Source organism: Tympanuchus pallidicinctus, unplaced genomic scaffold (assembly GCF_026119805.1).
Source record: "Tympanuchus pallidicinctus isolate F22 unplaced genomic scaffold, pur_lepc_1.0 scaffold159, whole genome shotgun sequence".
Lineage (NCBI taxonomy): Eukaryota > Metazoa > Chordata > Aves > Galliformes > Phasianidae > Tympanuchus > Tympanuchus pallidicinctus.
In genome coordinates, this window is record NW_026294678.1 from 1 (window position 1) to 16168 (window position 16168).

Below are 16168 nucleotides of genomic sequence, written 5' to 3' on the forward strand. Positions count from 1 at the left end.
ATGGGCCACTCAAGTCTCCACTGGGCTACTCCAGTTCCTCAAGGGATATCCAAGTCCACAAGGACCTGCAAGCTCCCTGTTGGGCCACTCAAGCTGCCCAAGGACACCGTCAGTCCCCCAGGGACCCCCAGGCCCCAAAAGGAGCCACCGAAACACCACACGATTCGCTCTGAAAGCCAACTGAACCCCTCCCAAGGGCCAATCGATGCCCCAATGGTCCTTCCCCAACTACAGAGACGACGGGGACATGCTCACACTGCCCATGCAGGTGTCCTTGACGTCGACCCAGACAGAATCAGCCACGATCTCGCCAGGTTTCACATGGTAGTAGGCCACGATACGGAAGGAAGGGATGAGGTTGGCCGTCACGGGAAGTGACATAGTGACCAGGCTCTGGTCACCTTCCCTTGGCTGCCGTCCCACGTGGACGATGTGCCCCTTGCTCAGGATCTGCGGTGGGTAAGGAAAGGCCGAGTGGGTGGGTGGTCTGGGCACCCCGATCCCTGGGATGGGGTCGGGGGTGGCAGAAGTCGTGCGCGCTCACCAGGTAGGTGAAGTAGGAAACGGATCTGCGGACGTCCTCTCTGTTGCTCTTGAGATGGAAGTTGATGGGGAGGTTGTCCCCGGGCTGCACCTGGCTGGCGCCCACCGCCAGGTGCAGGTAGTTGCCGGAGTTCCCCTGGCTTTGATAAGCCTCAGCCACCATCTGCTGCGAGGCCTGGCGCTCCGGGGGCAGATCCTTCTGGGCTGTCCTCACCTGCAGCAAAGGAGGCACAGTGCGTCAATGCGGAGAGGTACGAACCCGGGCAGGGGTCTCCAGGGGGGTGATTTGGACCATCCAAGACCTCCATGGATGATTTGGCCACCATGGAGGTCTTGGTTGCCATAGATGTTGGCCACCATGGAGGTCTTGGTTGCCATGGTTGATTTGGCCATCATGGAGGTCTTGGTTGCCATGGATGATTTGGCCACCATGGAGATCTTGGTTGCCATGGTTGATTTGGCCACCATGGAGGTCTTGGTTGCCATGGGTGATTTGGCCACCATGGAGGTCTTGGTTGCCATAGGTGACGGCCACCATGGAGGTCTTGGTTGCCATGGATGATTTGGCCACCATGGAGGTCTTGGTTGCCATGGGTGATTTGGCCACCATGGAGGTCTTGGTTGCCATAGGTGACGGCCACCATGGAGGTCTTGGTTGCCATGGATGATTTGACCACCATGGAGGTCTTGGTTGCCATGGGTGATTTGGCCATCATGGAGGTCTTGGTTGCCATGGATGATTTGGCCACCATGGAGGTCTTGGTTGCCATGGATGATTTGACCACCATGGAGGTCTTGGTTGCCATGGGTGATTTGGCCACCATGGAGGTCTTGGTTGCCATGGGTGATTTGGCCACCATGGAGGTCTTGGTTGCCATAGATGTTGGCCACCATGGAGGTCTTAGTTGCCATGGGTGATTTGGCCACCATGGAGGTCTTGGTTGCCATGGGTGATTTGGCCATCATGGAGGTCTTGGTTGCCATGGGTGATTTGGCCACCATGGAGATCTTGGTTGCCATGGATGATTTGGCCACCATGGAGGTCTTGGTTGCCATGGATGATTTGGCCACCATGGAGGTCTTGATTTCCATGGATGATTTGGCCACCATGGAGGTCTTGATTTCCATGGATGATTTGGCCACCATGGAGGTCTTGGTTGCCATGGATGATTTGGCCACCATGGAGGTCTTGGCCACTTTGAAGGTCTTGGCTGCCATTCATGACTTGGCCAGCACGAAGGCCTTGGTACCGTAGGTGACTTTGTCACCATGGAGGTCTCAGTCACTACGGAGGTTGTGGCTGCCATGAAAACCTCGGCTGCCATGAGAGTCTCAGTCACTACGGAGACATTGGCTGCTATGGATAATTTGACCATCATGGGTGACTTGGTCATCATGTATTTTTTTGCCTCTCTGAAGGTCTTGACTACCATAAACGACTTGGTCACCACGAAGGCCTTGGATACCGTGGGTGACTTGGCCACCACAGACATCCTGGTTGTCAGTAAGGTCTCATCTACCATAGATAACTTGACCACCTGGGGTTCTCAGCCACAGTGGAGGTCTTGGCCACCACGGGTGACCTGGTCGTCCTGCCACCCCAGCTCTGCTGCTCTTGCCCTTGGCCATCCTGCTTGTCTCAGCCACCCTGCCCACTTTGGACACCCTGGTTCCCCCCTGCGCTGGTCGTTTGGGGTTTGCTCCCCTCGATTGTTGTCGCCATCCCCGACTCCAGCCATCACGGCTCACCCTGGATGCCCTGCTCCATCCCAGACCCAGGTCCCCTGTCCGCGTCCCCACTCACAGTGATGGGGACAGAGTTCTTGTTGGCTGGCATGTTGAGGACCAGCTTGGCTTTGCCATCTCGCTGGGTGGAGACGAGGCCCTGGAAGTCGTCAGCCTTGACGGGGATGCGTGGAGCCGGGGAATTATCGGGGTTGGTGACATAAACCTGTGGAGGATGGAGCACGGCATGGGACACCGCATGAGGACGTGGTATGGGGACATTCAATGCGGATGTGACACAAGGACGTGGCACAGGGACATTCAATGCGGATGTGACACAAGGACGTGGCACGGGGACAAACCATGGGGACGTGGCACAGGGACACGACAGGCTCGGAATGGGGTTGTGACACACGGCGTGGGGACGTGGCACAGGAAAATGGCATGGGGACATGGCTCAGCCTGGGGACACGGCACAGGGGAGGTGACACAAGGATGCGGTGTGAGGACAGACACCAGGTGCCATCCAGGTGACGCAGGGATGTGACGTGGGGGCAGAAAACCCCATGGGATTCCCCCTTCCCCATCCCCATTCAGAAGACTCCGGTGCCAGAGGGGCCTGGATTGTCACCCCAAGCCCCCCAGCCCCGTCCCTGTCCCCATTCCTGTCCCTGTCCCCATTCCTGTCCCTGTCCCCATGTGCCATTACCGTCAGATCGAAGGGCATCCCTGGTTTGAAGTACTTGGGGGTGTGGGTGAAATGGATGGTGTACGGGGACGTCACGATGCGGATGCCGCTGCGCTGCGCCTCCACCATGTCGCTGCCTGCGGTGGCCACGGGGACAGCGATGTCACCCAGTGCCAGGACGAGGCTCCTGGTCCCCCATTGTCCCCCTGCTCAACTGTAGGTAGCTCTGGCTGCTCCCATCTGTGCCACCTTCGTCCCCATCTTTCCTTATTTCTGCAGTCCGCAGCCCCACGTGTCCTTGTCCCCCCTTACCTCCCTGTCCTTGTTGCCCCCATCCAGATCCACACGTCCCAACTTGGCCCCTACCCAGGACCCTCTGTGTCCCCAGTACGTATCCCTAAACCATCCCAGTGCATCGAGGACCGGGACACGAAGCCGGACACGTCCCTCTGTCCCCGCGTCCCTCTGTCACCTGACTCGGTGAGGACGGTGACGGTGACGTAGAGCGAGTGTCCCACCAGCTCCTGGAGGTTGGCAAAGCGCTGCCGCAGCATGGCCATGGGCAGCACGGCCTCTCCGTCCCCATCGGTCACCTGCAGCACGGGGTCAGAGGGACAGGGGGACAGCCAAGGGTATGGGGACAGAGGGACAGGGGATGGGGACAGGGGACAGGGCCACCTTGACGCGCTGCAGGGATTGGGGGATGGTCTTTCTCTCGTCATCCACCATCACGCCAAAGAGGACGAAGGCTGTCCCCTGCAGGTTCTTCCCATACAGGTACCTGGGGACACATCACGGCTGTCACACCACGTCCCCACCTTTGCCTGTCCCCACATCTCCAGCACCGGCTGTCCCTGTCACATCCCGTGTCGCTGTCACCCAATGTTCCCACTCTCGTGCTGCCCTGCCTCCCCACCACCCCGCGTCCTCGTCACCCCAAATCCACACCACCCCAAGTCCTGAGGATGACAACCCTCATCCCCATCCCCCCGTGTCCCCATTGCCCTCATCCCCACCACCCCAAATCCCCATCACCCCAAGTCCTGAGGGTGACGTCCCTCATCCCCATCGCCCCGTGGGGACGAGGGTCATCACAATCACAATCACACCACGTCCCCACCTTTGCCTGTCCCCACATCTCCAGCACCGGCCGTCCCCGTCGCATCCCGTGTCGCTGTCACCCAATGTTCCCACTCTCGTGCTGCCCTGCCTCCCCACCACCCCGCGTCCTCGTCACCCCAAATCCACACCACTCTCACCCTCCTCCACCGCAATGTCCTCACCACCCCAAACTCCATCCACCCCCCGCCCTCATCTCTATCATCCCAAATCCCCACCACCCCGTGTCCTCATCACCCCAAATTCCCACCACCCCAAGTCCTGAGGGTGACGACCCCAAGTCCCCATCGCCCCGTGTCCCCATTGCCCTCATCCACAAACCCCAAATCCCCACCTCCCCAAATCCCGAGGGGGACGACCCTCATCCCCATCCTCCCGTGTCCCCATCGCCCTCATCCCCACCACCCCAAATCCCCACCACCCCAAATCCCCCCCACCCCAAGTCCTGAGGGTGATGACCCTCATCCCCATCGCCCTGTGTCCCATTGCCCTCATCCCCACCACCCCAAATCCCCCCCACCCCAAGTCCTGAGGATGATGACCCCAAGTCCCCATCAACCTGTGTCCCCATCGCCCTCATCCCCACCACCCCAAATCTCCCACCACCCCAAGTCCTGATTGTGACGTCCCTCATCCCCATCGCCCCGTGTCCCCATTGCCCTCATCCCCACCACCCCAAATCCCCACCACCCCAAGTCCTGAGGGTGACGACCCTCGTCCCCATCACCCTGTGTCCTCATTGCCCTCATCCCCACCACCCCAAATCCCCACCTCCCCAAGTCCTGATTGTGACGACCCTCGTCCCCATCGCCCCGTGTCCCCATTGCCCTCATCCCCACCACCCCAAATCCCCATCACCCCAAGTCCTGAGGGTGACGTCCCTCATCCCCATCACCCCGTGTCCTCATTGCCCTCATCCCCACCACCCCCAAATCTCCACCACCCCATGTCCCCAGTCCCTCCCCTCCCTGGCTGTATCACACCCAGGTGGAATAGGACCGTCCTCCCCATCATGACCCTCCCCTACCCTCAGTCTGACCCCAAAACAAGTGGTTTTGGGGTTCCCACCCCACCTGGCTGTGATGGACACCCGGAAATCCTCCTGCCGGTCAATGTAGAGAAACTTCTCCTGTGGATCCAGAGTCACCTCAAAGCTTGGCAGCACTGCGGAGGAGACACTTGTGGGTCCGGGATGGGGCACCAGGGATCAGTGGGTTTGGGGTGGAGACCCCCCCACCCCACCGTACCGTATTCCTTGACTTCAAATTGAGTGCTGAAGACCTGGTCCTGCGAGTCTTCAAATTTGGCCGTGATTGTCCACGTCCCCAGGCTGGAAAAAGTGGGGATGGGGTGAGGGGACAGGGAGAGGGACAGGGAGAGGGAGAGGGACAGGGACAGGGACAGGGACAGGGTGTCCCAGTCTGGGAGGTGACACCCACCTGACCACCTCCGGCAGGTTGTGGTTGATGGAGAAGATCCCGTTCCTCATGGGGGAGGACACGGGGACTTGCTTGATGATGACGTTATCGGGTGTCTGTGGGGAGGGGAAACATTTGGGAAGGAGGGGGTGGGTGGCACCGTCCCCGTGTCACCACGTCCCCATGTCACCACGTCCTCCTCGTGCCGCCGGCTCGCTCACCTTGACCTCCACGATCACCGTCTTCAGCAGAGGCTGCATGAAGCGACTCAGGGCGAAGAGACGGCAGAGCACTGGGAGGGGACACAGGGGACATGGTGGGGACATGGTTGGGGACACCGAGGGGACATCAGGAGGAGACCCAAAAATGAATTCCAGACCCCAATAGAGGCCATAAAGGGGATGGCCCAGGTCTTGGACTCCAATATGTCCCCACGTGGGTGCTGGATCCCAATGGGGACATCATGGGAAGGTCTCCAAATGGATTCTGAACCCCAATATTGCACACGTAGGTGCAGGACCTCAATGGGACATCAAATGAAGACCCCAAAATGAATCCTGGACCTCCATAGGGTGCATAGAGAGGATGACTCCGAACAGGCCCTGACCCCAAAGGGGACATCATTGGAATGTCCCGAATGGGTTCTGGACTCCAATATGTCCCCATGTGGGTGCTGGATCCCAATGGGGACATCATGGGAAGGTCCCCAAATGGATTCTGAACCCCAGTATGTGCCAGTATGGGTGCTGGACCTCAATGGGGACGTCAATGGAAGATCCTAAAATGAATCCTGCACCTCCATAGGGGGCATAGAGAGGATGACTCCAAACAGGTCCTGACCCCAATGGGGACATCATAGCGATGTCCCCAAATGTGTTATGGACTCCAATATGTCCCCATGTGGGTGCTGGATCCCAATGGGAACATCATGGGAAGGTCCCCAAATGGGTTCTGAACCCCAATATTGCACACGTAGGTGCAGGAAATCAATGGGGACGTCAACAGAAGACCCCAAAATGAATCCTGGACCTTCATAGGGAGCATAGAGAGGATGACTCCAAACAGGTCCTGACCCCAATGGGGACATCATTGGAATGTCCCGAATGGGTTCTGGACTCCAATATGTCCCCATGTGGGTGCTGGATCCCAATGGGAACATCATGGGAAGGTCCCCAAATGGGTTCTGAACCCAATATTGCACACGTAGGTGCAGGACCTCAATGGGACATCAAATGAAGACCCCAAAATGAATCCTGGACCTCCATAGGGTGCATAGAGAGGATGACTCCAAACAGGTCCTGACCCCAAAGGGGACATCATTGGAATGTCCCGAATGGGTTCTGGACTCCAATATGTCCCCATGTGGGTGCTGGATCCCAATGGGGACATCATGGGAAGGTCCCCAAATGGGTTCTGAACCCCAATATTGCACACGTAGGTGCAGGACCTCAATGGGACATCAAGGGAAGACCCCAAGACCTTCATAGGGGGCATAAAGAGGATGACTCCAAAGAGGTCCTGGATCACAAAGGGGACACCATAGGGATGTCCCAAAATGGATTTTGAACACCAGTATGTGCCAGTATGGGTGCTGGACCTCAATGGGGACGTCAAGGGAAGACCCTAAAATGAATCCTGGACCTCCATAGGGGGCATAGGGATGATGACTCCAAACAGGTCCTGACCCCAATGGGATCATCATAGCGATGTCCCAGAATGGGTTCTGAACCCCAGTATGTCCCCATGTGGGTGCTGGATCCCAATGGGGACATCATAGGAAGGTCCCCAAATGGGTTCTGAATCCCAATATTGCACACGTAGGTGCAGGAAATCAATGGGGACGTCAACAGAAGACCCCAAAATGAATCCTGGACCTTCATAGGGAGCATAGAGAGGATGACTCCAAACAGGTCCTGACCCCAATGGGGACATCATTGGAATGTCCCGAATGGGTTCTGGACTCCAATATGTCCCCATGTGGGTGCTGGATCCCAATGGGAACATCATGGGAAGGTCCCCAAATGGGTTCTGAACCCCAATATTGCACACGAAGGTGCAGGACCTCAATGGGACATCAAGGAAAGACCCCAAGACCTTCATAGGGGGCATAAAGAGGATGACTCCAAACAGGTCCTGGATCCCAATGGGGACATCATAGGGATGTCCCAAAATGGGTTCTGAACCCCAGTATGTGCCAGTATGGGTGCTGGACCTCAATGGGGACGTCAAGGGAAGACCCTAAAATGAATCCTGGACCTCCATAGGGCGCATAGAGAGGATGACTCCAAACAGGTCCCCAATGGGGACATCATAGGGATGTCCCCAAATGGATTTTGAACACCAGTATGTCCCAAAATGGGTTCTGGACTCCAATATGTCCCCACGTGGGTGCTGGGTCCCAATGGGGACACCCTGGGAAGGTCCCCAAATGGGTTCTGAACCCCAATATTGCACACGTAGGTGCAGAACCTCAATGGGACATCAAAGGAAGACCCCAAAATGAATCCTGGACCTCCATAGGGTGCATAGAGAGGATGACTCCAAACAGGTCCTGACCCCAATGGGGACATCATAGCGATGTCCCCAAGTGGATTCTGGACTCCAATATTTCCCCATGTGGGTGCTGGATCCCAATGAGGACACCATGGGAAGGTCCCCAAATGGATTCTGAACCCCAATATTGCACATGTAGGTGCAGGACCTCAATGGGGACGTCAAGGGAAGACCCCAAAATGAATCTTGGACCTCCATAGGGCGCATAGAGAGGATGACTCCAAACAGGTCCTGACCCCAAAGGGGACACCATAGCGATGTCCCAAAATGGGTTCTGAACCCCAGTATTGCACACGTCGGTGCAGGACTTCAATGAGGACATCAAATGAAGACCCCAAAATGAATCCTGGACCTCCATAGGGGGCATAGGGATGATGACTCCAAACAGGCCCTGACCCCACAGGGGACACCATAGGGATGTCCCAGAATGGGTTCTGAACCCCAGTATGTCCCCATGTGGGTGCTGGATCCCAATGGGGACATCATAGGAAGGTCCCCAAATGGATTCTGAACCCCAGTATGTCCCAGTATGGGTGCTGGACCTCAAAGGGGACATTAGTGGAAGACCCCAAAATGAATCCTGGACCTCCATAGGGTGCATAAAGAGGATGACTCCAAACAGGTCCTGGATCCCAATGGGGACATCATAGGGATGTCCCAAAATGGGTTCTGAACCCCAGTATGTGCCAGTATGGGTGCTGGACCTCAATGGGGATGTCAATGGAAGACCCTAAAATGAATCCTGCACCTCCATAGGGTGCATAGAGAGGATGACTCCAAACAGGTCCTGACCCCAAAGGGGACATCATACGGATGTCCCAGAATGGGTTCTGAACCCCAGTATCTCCCCATGTGGGTGCTGGATCCCAATGGGGACATCATGGGAAGGTCCCCAAATGGATTCTGAACCCCAGTATGTCCCAGTATGGGTGTTGGACCTCAATGGGGACATCAGTGGAAGACCCCAAAATGAATCCTGGACCTCCATAGGGTGCATAAAGAGGATGACTCCGAACAGGTCCTGACCCCAAAGGGGACATCATGGCAAGGTCCCAGGATGGCTCCTGAGCCCTGAAGGAGGGGACACAAAGAGGTCGGTCCCCAGATTGTCCCCAGATGCCAAGGCCAGCAGCCCAGGGCTGCTCACCGGTGGAGCCGGGGGTGTAGATGGGTTTGTCGGTCTGCAGGAAGATGTGGCCGCTCTGTAGGGACACCAGCAGCACCTTCTCCAGGGTCACCTGTCCCACCCGTGCCACCACCGACACAAAGTGCTTCCCCACCACCTGCGGCAGCAGCTTCACCGGCACCTGTAGGGACAGGGGACAGCGGGGGACAACTGCAGTCAGGGGACCGGGATGGGGGCGCACTGAGGTGGCCGTCCCCAAAGACTCCAAGGACCCCGAAATACTGACCCCAAAATACCCCGAGGCGGTTGTGCCCATGAGCACTGGGGTTTCTGTTCAGTGAAAGACCCTAAGGACAGCAACGGGGCTGACCCCAAAGACCCCAAGGTGACCAACCCTAAAAGCAGCAACAGGACTGACCCCAAAGACCCCAAGGTGACCGATCCTAAGGACATCTACAGGGCTGACCCCAAAGACCCCAAGGTGACCGACCCTAATGACAGCATCAGGGCTGACCCCAAAGACCCCAGGGTGAGAGACCCTAAGTACAGCATCAGGGCTGACCCCAAAGACCCCAAGGTGACCGATCCTAAGGACACCTGCAGGGCTGACCCCAAAGACGCCAAAGTGACCAACCCTAATGACAGCATCAGGGCTGACCCCAAAGACCCCAAAGTGACCGACCCTAAGGACACCTGCAGGGCTGACCCCAAAGACCCCAAGGTGACCAACCCTAAAGACACCAACAGGGCCATTTGTGTTTAGGGTTGGGGTTATGGGGTTGAGGTTGGGGTTGTTGGGTTAGGGTGGGTGTTGGAGTTAAGATTGGGATAATAGGGTTAGAGTTGGGGTTATAGGGTTTGGATGATAGAGTTAGGGTTGTCCTATAGGGTTGGGATCATAGGGTTGAGGTTGGCATAAGGGTTGGGATTATAGGGCTGGGGTTGGGTAATAGATTTGGGGTTGGGGTTATAGGGTTAGGGTTAGTCTGAGTGTTGGAGCTGCAGGTTATATGGTTGGGGTTTGGGTTATAAGGTTTGAGTTGCTCTTATAGGGTTTGGATTGGGGCTGTAGTTAGGTTTGGGATTATAGATTTAAAGATGGGGTTATAGGGTAAGGGTTCAGGTTAAGGTTGCAGTTATAGGATTGGGGTCAGGTTTAGGGTTGGGGTTAAGGTCAGGGTCAGGGTTAGGGTTAGGGTCAGGTTTAGGGTTAGGGTTAGGATATTAGGGTTAGGGTAGGGTTAGTGTTTGTGTTAGGGTTAGGGTTAGGTTTAGGGTTAGGATATTAGGGTCAGGGTTAGGGTTAGGGTTAGGGTTAGGGTTAGGGTTTAGGGTTAGGGTTAGGATATTAGGGTTAGGGTTAGGTTTAGGGCTTGGTTTAGGGTTTATGTTAGGGTTAGGATTAGGGTTAGGGTTAGGGTTGGGATATTAGGGTCAGGTTTAGGGTTAGGGTTAGAGTTTGAGTTAGGGTTAGCATCAGAGTCAGGTTTAGGGTTAGGATTAGGGTTAGGGTTAGGATATTAGGGTTAGGGTTAGGTTACGGTTAGGGTTAGGGTTAGGATATTAGGGTCAGGTTTAGGGTTAGGATAAGAGTTAGGGTTAGGGTTAGGTTTAGGGTTAAAGTTATGGTTAGGGTTAGGGTTAGGATAAGAGTTAGGGTTAGGGTTAGGTTTAGGGTTTATGTTAGGGTTAGGGTTAGGGTCAGGTTTAGGGTTAGGGTTAGGATTAGGTTTAGGGTTAGGGTCAGGGTTAGGGTTAGGTTTACGGTTAGGGTTAGCATCAGGGTCAGGTTTAGGATTAAATTACAGTTGAGTTCAAGATTACGATTAACCTTAAGGTCAGGATTGGGACTGGGGCCGAGATTGGGGTCAGGGGCCGGTTAGGGTTAGGGTTAGGGTTTATGTTAGGGTTAGGGTTAGGGTCAGGTTTAGGGTTAGGGTTAGGGTTAGGGTTAGGGTTAGGATATTAGGGTTAGGGTTTAGGGTTAGGGTTTAGGGTTAGGGTTAGGGTTAGGGTTAGGGTTAGGGTTAGGGTTAGGGTTAGGGTTAGGGTTAGGGTTAGGGTTAGGGTTAGGGTTAGGGTTAGGGTTTAGGGTTAGGGTTAGGGTTAGGGTTAGGGTTTAGGGTTAGGGTTAGGGTTAGGGTTAGGGTTAGGGTTTAGGGTTAGGGTTTAGGGTTAGGGTTAGGGTTAGGGTTAGGGTTAGGGTTAGGGTTAGGGTTAGGGTTAGGGTTAGGGTTAGGGTTTAGGGTTAGGTTTAGGGTTAGGGTTAGGGTTAGGGTTAGGGTTTAGGGTTAGGGTTAGGGTTTAGGGTTAGGGTTAGGGTTTAGGGTTAGGGTTAGGGTTAGGGTTTAGGGTTAGGGTTAGGGTTAGGGTTAGGGTTTAGGGTTAGGGTTAGGGTTAGGGTTTAGGGTTAGGGTTAGGGTTTAGGGTTAGGGTTAGGGTTAGGGTTAGGGTTTAGGGTTTAGGGTTAGGGTTAGGGTTAGGGTTTAGGGTTAGGGTTAGGGTTAGGGTTTAGGGTTAGGGTTTAGGGTTAGGGTTAGGGTTAGGGTTAGGGTTAGGGTTTAGGGTTAGGGTTTAGGGTTAGGGTTTAGGGTTAGGAGCGGTGGCGCGGGGTGGGGACGCACCTTGATGGTGGCGGTGGCCATCATCCCCTCTGCGGGGTTGAGCTGCTTGCGGATCTGGAAGAGGACTTTGCGCTTTTGGGGGAAATCCTGCACCACGATGTTGGCCTCGACGGGGGACGACAAACCCGGCGCCTCCAGCACCAGCTGCTCCTCCGTGTCCAACCGCAGCACCGCCGGGGTCACCATCGTCACCCTATGGGGTCGCCGCGTCTTATAGGGGAAAGCGGCCCGGCCCCACATCTCCAATGGCAACGCGCCCTTGATCCGACCCCAAAACGGCGCCCTGACCCGGCCCCACACCTCTCTGGGGACCCCGCGGCATCCCCGAGAGCCCTCCGTGGGTCTGAGGCAACCCAAAATGTGCACTGCAGCCCTATAACCATCATTGCGGCCCTATAAACTCCACTGCAGCCCTATAACCCAGTTGAGGCCCTATAACCCCCACTGCAGCCCTATAAACTCCACTGCAGCCCTGTAACCCCATTGTGGCCCTGTAACCCCCACTGCAGCCCTGTAACCCCCACTGAGGCCCTATAACCCCCACTGCAGCCCTATAACCTCATTGCGGCCCTATAAACTCCACTGCAGCCCTATAACCCCACTACAGCCCTGTAACCCCCACTGCAGCCCTATGACCCTATTGAGGCCCTATAACCTGCACTGCAGCCCTGTAACGCCATTTTGGCCCTGTAACCCCCACTGCGGCCCTGTAACCCCCACTGCAGCCCTATAACCTCCACTGCAGCCCTATAACCCCATTGTGGCCCTGTAACCCTCACTGCAGCCCTATAACCCCACTGAGGCCCTGTAACCCCCACTGCAGCCCTATAACCCCATTGCGGCCCTATAAACTCCACTGTAGCCCTATAACCCCACTACAGCCCTGTAACCTCCACTGCAGCCCTATGACCCTATTGAGGCCCTATAACCATCATTGCGGCCCTATAAACTCCACTGCAGCCCTATAACCCAGTTGAGGCCCTATAACCCCCACTGCAGCCCTATAAACTCCACTGCAGCCCTGTAACCCCATTGTGGCCCTGTAACCCCCACTGCAGCCCTGTAACCCCACTGAGGCCCTATAACCCCCACTGCAGCCCTATAACCTCATTGCGGCCCTATAAACTCCACTGCAGCCCTATAACCCCACTACAGCCCTGTAACCCCCACTGCAGCCCTATGACCCTATTGAGGCCCTATAACCTGCACTGCAGCCCTGTAACGCCATTTTGGCCCTGTAACCCCCACTGCGGCCCTGTAACCCCCACTGCAGCCCTATAACCTCCACTGCAGCCCTATAACCCCATTGTGGCCCTGTAACCCTCACTGCAGCCCTATAACCCCACTGAGGCCCTGTAACCCCCACTGCAGCCCTATAACCCCATTGCGGCCCTATAAACTCCACTGTAGCCCTATAACCCCACTGCGGCCCTGTAACCCCCACTGCAGCCCTATAACCTCCACTGTAGCCCTATAACCCCACTGCGGCCCTATAACCCCGTTGAGGCCCTATAACCTTCACTGCAGCCCTATAACCTGCACTGCAGCCCTATAACCCCATTGTGGCTCTCTAACCCCCACTGCAGCCCTATAACCTGCACTGCAGCCCTGTAACCCCGTTGTGGCCCTATAAACTCCACTGAGGCCCTATAAACTCCACTGCAGCCCTATAACCCCACTGCAGCCCTATAACCCCCACTGCAGCCCATAGGTGCATGAGGGGTCCCAGGATGGGGGCCCTACGAGTTTGGGAGACGCAGAGATGAGGGGGGTCCCAATGGCGGGGGAGGGGGGTGCGAGGGGGTGGGAGGGGGGTTCCCATAGGTGGGGGTTCCCATGGGTGCATGAGGGATCCCAGGATGGGGGTCCTACGAGTTTGGGAGACGTAGAGACGAGGGGGGTCCCAAAGGAAGGGGAGGGTGGGGGGTGGGAGGGGGGGTCCCCAAGGGTGGGGGTCCCATAGGTGGGGGTTCCCATAGGTGGGGGTTCCCATGGGTGCATGAGGGGTCCCAGGATGGGGGTCCTACGAGTTTGGGACACGCAGAGATGAGGGGGGTCCCAAAGGTGGGGGAGGGGGGAGGGGGGGTGGGGGTCCCATGGGTGGGGGTCCCATGGTTGGGGGTTCCCATGGGTGCATGAGGGGTCCCAGGATGGGGGTCCTACAGGTTAGGGCGACGCAGAGATGAGGGGGTCCCAAAGGAAGAGGGGGGGGGGTGAGGGGGGGGTGGGGTGGGGGGTCCCCATAGGTGGAGGTCCCCAAGGGTGGGGATCCCATGGGTGGGGGTTCCCGTGGGTGCATGAGTGGTCCCAGGATGGGGGTCCTACGAGTTTGGGAGATGCAGAGACAAGGGGGGTCCCAAAGGCGGGGGGGGGCGGGGGAGGTGGGGGGGGGTGGGGGGGGTCCCCAAGGGTGGGGGTCCCATGGGTGGGGGTTCCCATAGGTGGGGGTTCCCATGGGTGCATGAGGGGTCCCAGGATGGGGGTCCTATGAGTTTGGGAGATGCAGAGACAAGGGGGGTCCCAAAGGTGGGGGGGGGTGGGAAGGGGCGTCCCCGAGGGTGGGGGTCCCATGGGTGGGGGTTCCCATAGGTGGGGGTTCCCATGGGTGCATGAGGGGTCCCAGGATGGGGGTCCTACGAGTTTGGGAGATGCAGAGATGAGGGGGGTCCCAGCGGCGGGGGGGGGGGGGTGGGAAGGGGCTTCCCCGAGGGTGGGGGTCCCATGGGTGGGGGGGTGGGGGGGTACAACTCACATCTGTGCAGGTGCGGGGGCCACGTGCAGCAGCAGAACGCCGAGCAGGAGGGGCAGAAGCAGCAGCCCCATGGCTGAGAGAGGGGGACAGAGGGGACGCAGGGGACACAAGGGACAGAGGGGACACGGGGTGGGGGGGTGGGAATGGGGGACGTCCCTTTATAGCGGCAGCGCTGGTTAATGGGTAACCCAGACCCAGATCTATGGGGTCAGCGAGATTCACCCCACACACCAGCACCCCGACAGCGGGGTCAACCGTGGGATCAAGGGGACCGGGGTCAATCCGTGGGGCTGAGAGGTGGGGGTCCTGGGCGAGGGAACCCCCATAAGGGGCTGATATTAGGGAGGAATCTCCGTCCCCACCCCCCCACCCCATAACCTCCCCCCTCCCTGATTTAGGGAGGAGCTGCCCGGACGTGTGGGGCCTTCCTCATTTCGGGGAAGGCAGCTGGCGGGGGGCCGCATTGCAACACTGCTGGGGGGGGGGGGAGGGGAGAGCAGGGGGGGGGATGTGGGGCAGCGCTGGCACCTCTTGGGATGTTGGGGGTGGAGGGACGTTGGGGCTCCGTCCCCGGATCCCCTATAAGGCAGGATGGGTCGCCGTCCCCATAAATCTGGGTCTGCTTGGGGTCACTGTGAGCAGAGATGCCACCGTCCCCAAATATCTGCGTCCCTTGGGTCGCCGTCCCCATAAATCTGGGTCCGCTTGGGGTCACCGTGGGCACAGATGTCACCGTCCCCAAATATCTGCGTCCCTTGGGTCGCCGTCCCCATAAATCTGGGTCTGCTTGGGGTCACCGTGGGCACAGATGCCACCGTCCCCAAATATCTGCGTCCCTTGGGTCGCTGTCCCCATAAATCTGGGTCTGCTTGGGGTCACTGTGAGCAGAGATGTCACCGTCCCCAAATATCTGCGTCCCTTGGGTCGCCGTCCCCATAAATCTGGGTCCGCTTGGGGTCACCGTGGGCACAGATGTCACCGTCCCCAAATATCTGCGTCCCTTGGGTCGCCGTCCCCATAAATCTGGGTCCGCTTGGGGTCACCATGGGCACAGATGTCACCGTCCCCAAATATCTGCGTCCCTTGGGTCGCCGTCCCCATAAATCTGGGTCCTCTTGGGGTCACCGTGGGCACAGATGTCACCGTCCCCAAATATCTGCGTCCCTTGGGTCGCCGTCCCCATAAATCTGGGTCCGCTTGGGGTCACCATGGGCACAGATGTCACCGTCCCCAAATATCTGCGTCCCTTGAGTCGCCGTCCCCATAAATCTGGGTCTGCTTGGGGTCACTGTGGGCACAGATGCCACCGTCCCCAAATATCTGCGTCCCTTGGGTCGCCGTCCCCATAAATCTGGGTCCGCTTGGGGTCACCGTGGGCACAGATGTCACCGTCCCCAAATATCTGCGTCCCTTGAGTCGCCGTCCCCATAAATCTGGGTCTGCTTGGGGTCACTGTGGGCACAGATGCCACCGTCCCCAAATATCTGCGTCCCTTGGGTCGCCGTCCCCATAAATCTGGGTCTGCTTGGGGTCACTGTGAGCAGAGATGTCACCGTCCCCAAATATCTGCGTCCCTTGGGTCGCCGTCCCCATAAATCTGGGTCCGCTTGGGGTCACCAT

At 57.4% G+C, this 16168-nt stretch overlaps 1 protein-coding gene and 1 long non-coding RNA gene across 2 annotated transcripts; one reads left to right on the top strand and one right to left on the bottom strand.

Moving 5' to 3' along the window:
- Positions 1–213: 213 nt before the first annotated feature.
- LOC128077432 (cobra venom factor-like) lies at positions 214–14687 on the bottom strand. The gene is made up of 13 exons (XM_052676569.1): positions 14549–14687; positions 11797–11989; positions 9194–9353; positions 5715–5785; positions 5515–5609; positions 5323–5405; positions 5149–5239; positions 3635–3737; positions 3429–3549; positions 2978–3093; positions 2348–2494; positions 545–757; positions 214–450 (listed from the first exon to the last, which is right to left on the bottom strand). Exons 1-13 carry the CDS (start codon positions 14617–14619, stop codon positions 229–231), a joined length of 1686 nt encoding a protein of 561 aa, XP_052532529.1. The 5' UTR covers positions 14620–14687; the 3' UTR covers positions 214–228.
- Positions 6071–8638, top strand: LOC128077433 (uncharacterized). Its single transcript, XR_008205011.1, has 3 exons — positions 6071–6236; positions 7954–8072; positions 8539–8638. It is a non-coding gene; the product is annotated as an uncharacterized LOC128077433 (long non-coding RNA).
- Positions 14688–16168: the final 1481 nt, after the last annotated feature.